The 2,181-nt window shown below is 65.7% G+C and overlaps 1 protein-coding gene across 2 annotated transcripts in view; it reads right to left on the bottom strand.

Moving 5' to 3' along the window:
* The window catches only part of VANGL2 (VANGL planar cell polarity protein 2), a 25,980-nt gene that overhangs the window by 6,797 nt on the left and 17,002 nt on the right, over positions 1–2,181 (bottom strand). For both annotated transcript variants that reach the window (XM_073888216.1, XM_025860750.2), the window contains exons 4-6: positions 1,486–2,093; positions 661–797; positions 29–164 (exon numbers count right to left, since the gene is read on the bottom strand). In XM_073888216.1, coding sequence (XP_073744317.1) covers positions 29–164; positions 661–797; positions 1,486–2,093 — 881 coding nt within the window. The remainder of the gene's footprint in view (positions 1–28; positions 165–660; positions 798–1,485; positions 2,094–2,181) is intronic.

The following is a 2,181-nucleotide window of genomic DNA, read 5'->3' as shown; positions in this document are numbered from 1 at the left end:
GGGCCGGCCTCACCCAGCAGGGACCCACCTGGCCCTGCGCTTGCGCACCCTCCGCTCGTGCTCCGCCTCCTCGTAGTAGTACTCGTTGTGGCTGTTGTCCCGCCGCCGAGCTGCTGCGGCGATCACAGCCCGGGACTGGCCCGTGGAGTTGTTGGTGCTGTTTTCTGCGCACGAGCAGGAGAGACAGGCACGGTCACTTCAGGGCATGTTCGCTTCCCATCCCAGGAAGTCTGGAGACAGCAACCGGACGCGTCCGGAGGAAGCTGTGCCCACCCCCTGGTGGTACCGCCGCTCCCAACCCTCCCGGCCACAGCTGGGAGAGGCCCACAGGTCGGCCGCCGGGAGCGCCCCGGAGGGCGGGAGTCCTGCTGCACATGCTCCTCCTGGTGCAGGAGGACCTGGAGCTCAGAGAGCTGAGGGCTTAGGACCAGGGCTGCTGAGCAGATGCAGAGACGTCAGAACGGGGGGCGGGGGGACACGCCACAGCGTAAAGGGACAGCAAGGAGAATCAGCAGCTAACACCAGCCACCTGGAGTCCAGGGCAATGACAGAAAAAACAGGGCTGGGGAAAGCAAGGGAAGAGGCTGAGAGAGAAAGAGCGAGCAGGTACAGAGCCCTGCTCGGGGACGGACGGGAGGGCAGGGGAGCAGGGCCGCTCACCCTCTCCGAGGGAATACACCTTGAAGCCAGACACTTTCTTGGCCAGCACGGACTTGGGCAGGTTGAGGAGGGCAGGGTTGTAGACAGGGAAGTCATGGTAATACTTCTCCAGGATCCACACTGCCACGCGCTGGATGCTGTGGGGGAGATGGCAGGAGGGGGAGGCAGAAGGGACAGACAAGGGGTGCCGGGGGGAGGGAGACATCAGGGCAGGTCGGCAGGGCCAGAAAGCACAAGGGCAGGGACAGGCTGCTCCCAAGAAGCCTGGCTCAGGGCCTGAGGTCGACTTACCAGGCTCCCAAGCCTTCCCCAGGGCTGGGCGTGCTAGTCCTTCCCTGCTGTGCTGAAGCCCAGCCCAGGGGAGAAAGGGCACTGGGCCTGGGTCCCCCACAAGGGTCACCTCACCCCCTCCAAGAGTCCCCCAAGATTACCTCCAGGACCAGGAGGTGCTGCTGATACTCCGTATGGCCTGGGGGGGGGGGCGTGCAGAGGAACTCCCCCGTTATCTTTTCCTCTGGGGGTTCCTCCTCCGGCCAGCTCATCTCAGTGACCACTCACTTGAGGGCTCACCAAGGCTGTGCCTCCAAGAAGGCCAGAAAAGTGATTCCCAAAAGCCCCCGTTCATGCCCCTTTGGTCCAGCCCTCTTTAAGGTCCCCACTGGTTCACTATTCTCTCCCCACTGCTAACTCCCAGTCCAACCTGCCCCGGGACCCTGCGCTGTGCAAGTACTGCACGGCGGCCTACGGCCCTCCAGCTCCTCCCCGCCCGCCCCACCGGCTCTCTCACAGCCCTGCAGGCCCCTCCTCCCAGGCCCGCGCCCACACCTGAGATGGCCCACGTTGTAGAAGCGGCTGGCGCCGTCGGTGGAGCGCACGACCTTGAGCGTGAACTGCGGCTGCAGCTGGCGCAGCTCCAGCAGGACCACGGCCAGGTAGTGCACGAAGAGCAGGGCGTCCACCAGCGACACGGCGAACTGCACCACGCCCTGGTAGCTGCGCTCGCGGGCGTCCAGGATGCGCACGCCGTAGAAGAGCCAGTAGGACACCACGAGCAGGAAGACGAGCACCATGAGCAGCGCGCGCAGCACGAACACGCGGGGCAGCGAGGCCTTGGGGCGGCGGAAGAACAGCGCCCAGCTGCCCAGCAGCAGGATGAGCAGCTTGAAGGCCACGGAGATGAAGAGGCCCTCGCAGGCCGTCCCACAGGGCTCCAGCTCCTCGCGCCACAGCAGCGGGGGCAGCAGCAGGAAAGCCAGTGGCGTGAGAAAGGAGAGCAGCGCCAGCGTGGCCCCGGCGGCCACGCCCAGGTGACGGGAGCAGTCCAGCGGAACACTGTCCTCCATGTCCTTGGCGATGCGCGTGAGGTCATCGTGGGAGATGCTGTGCTCGGAGGTGCCCGTTACTACTGTGGTAGTCTCCCCCCAGTTGTCATCCTACAGCAGGAGGAGCCGAAGCCCGGAAGGGGGGGAGGGGAGGGGGAGGGGGAGGGGAGGAGGAAGGGGGAGGACGGGAGGGGAAGGG

The sequence above is a fragment of the Callorhinus ursinus genome, unplaced genomic scaffold, assembly GCF_003265705.2.
Source record: "Callorhinus ursinus isolate GAN/ISIS: 27379988/994484 unplaced genomic scaffold, GSC_fseal_2.0 scaffold88, whole genome shotgun sequence".
In the NCBI taxonomy this organism is placed as follows: Eukaryota; Metazoa; Chordata; class Mammalia; order Carnivora; family Otariidae; genus Callorhinus; species Callorhinus ursinus.
Note: the sequence above shows the minus strand (reverse complement) of the source record. Positions and strands in the feature narration are given on the sequence as shown.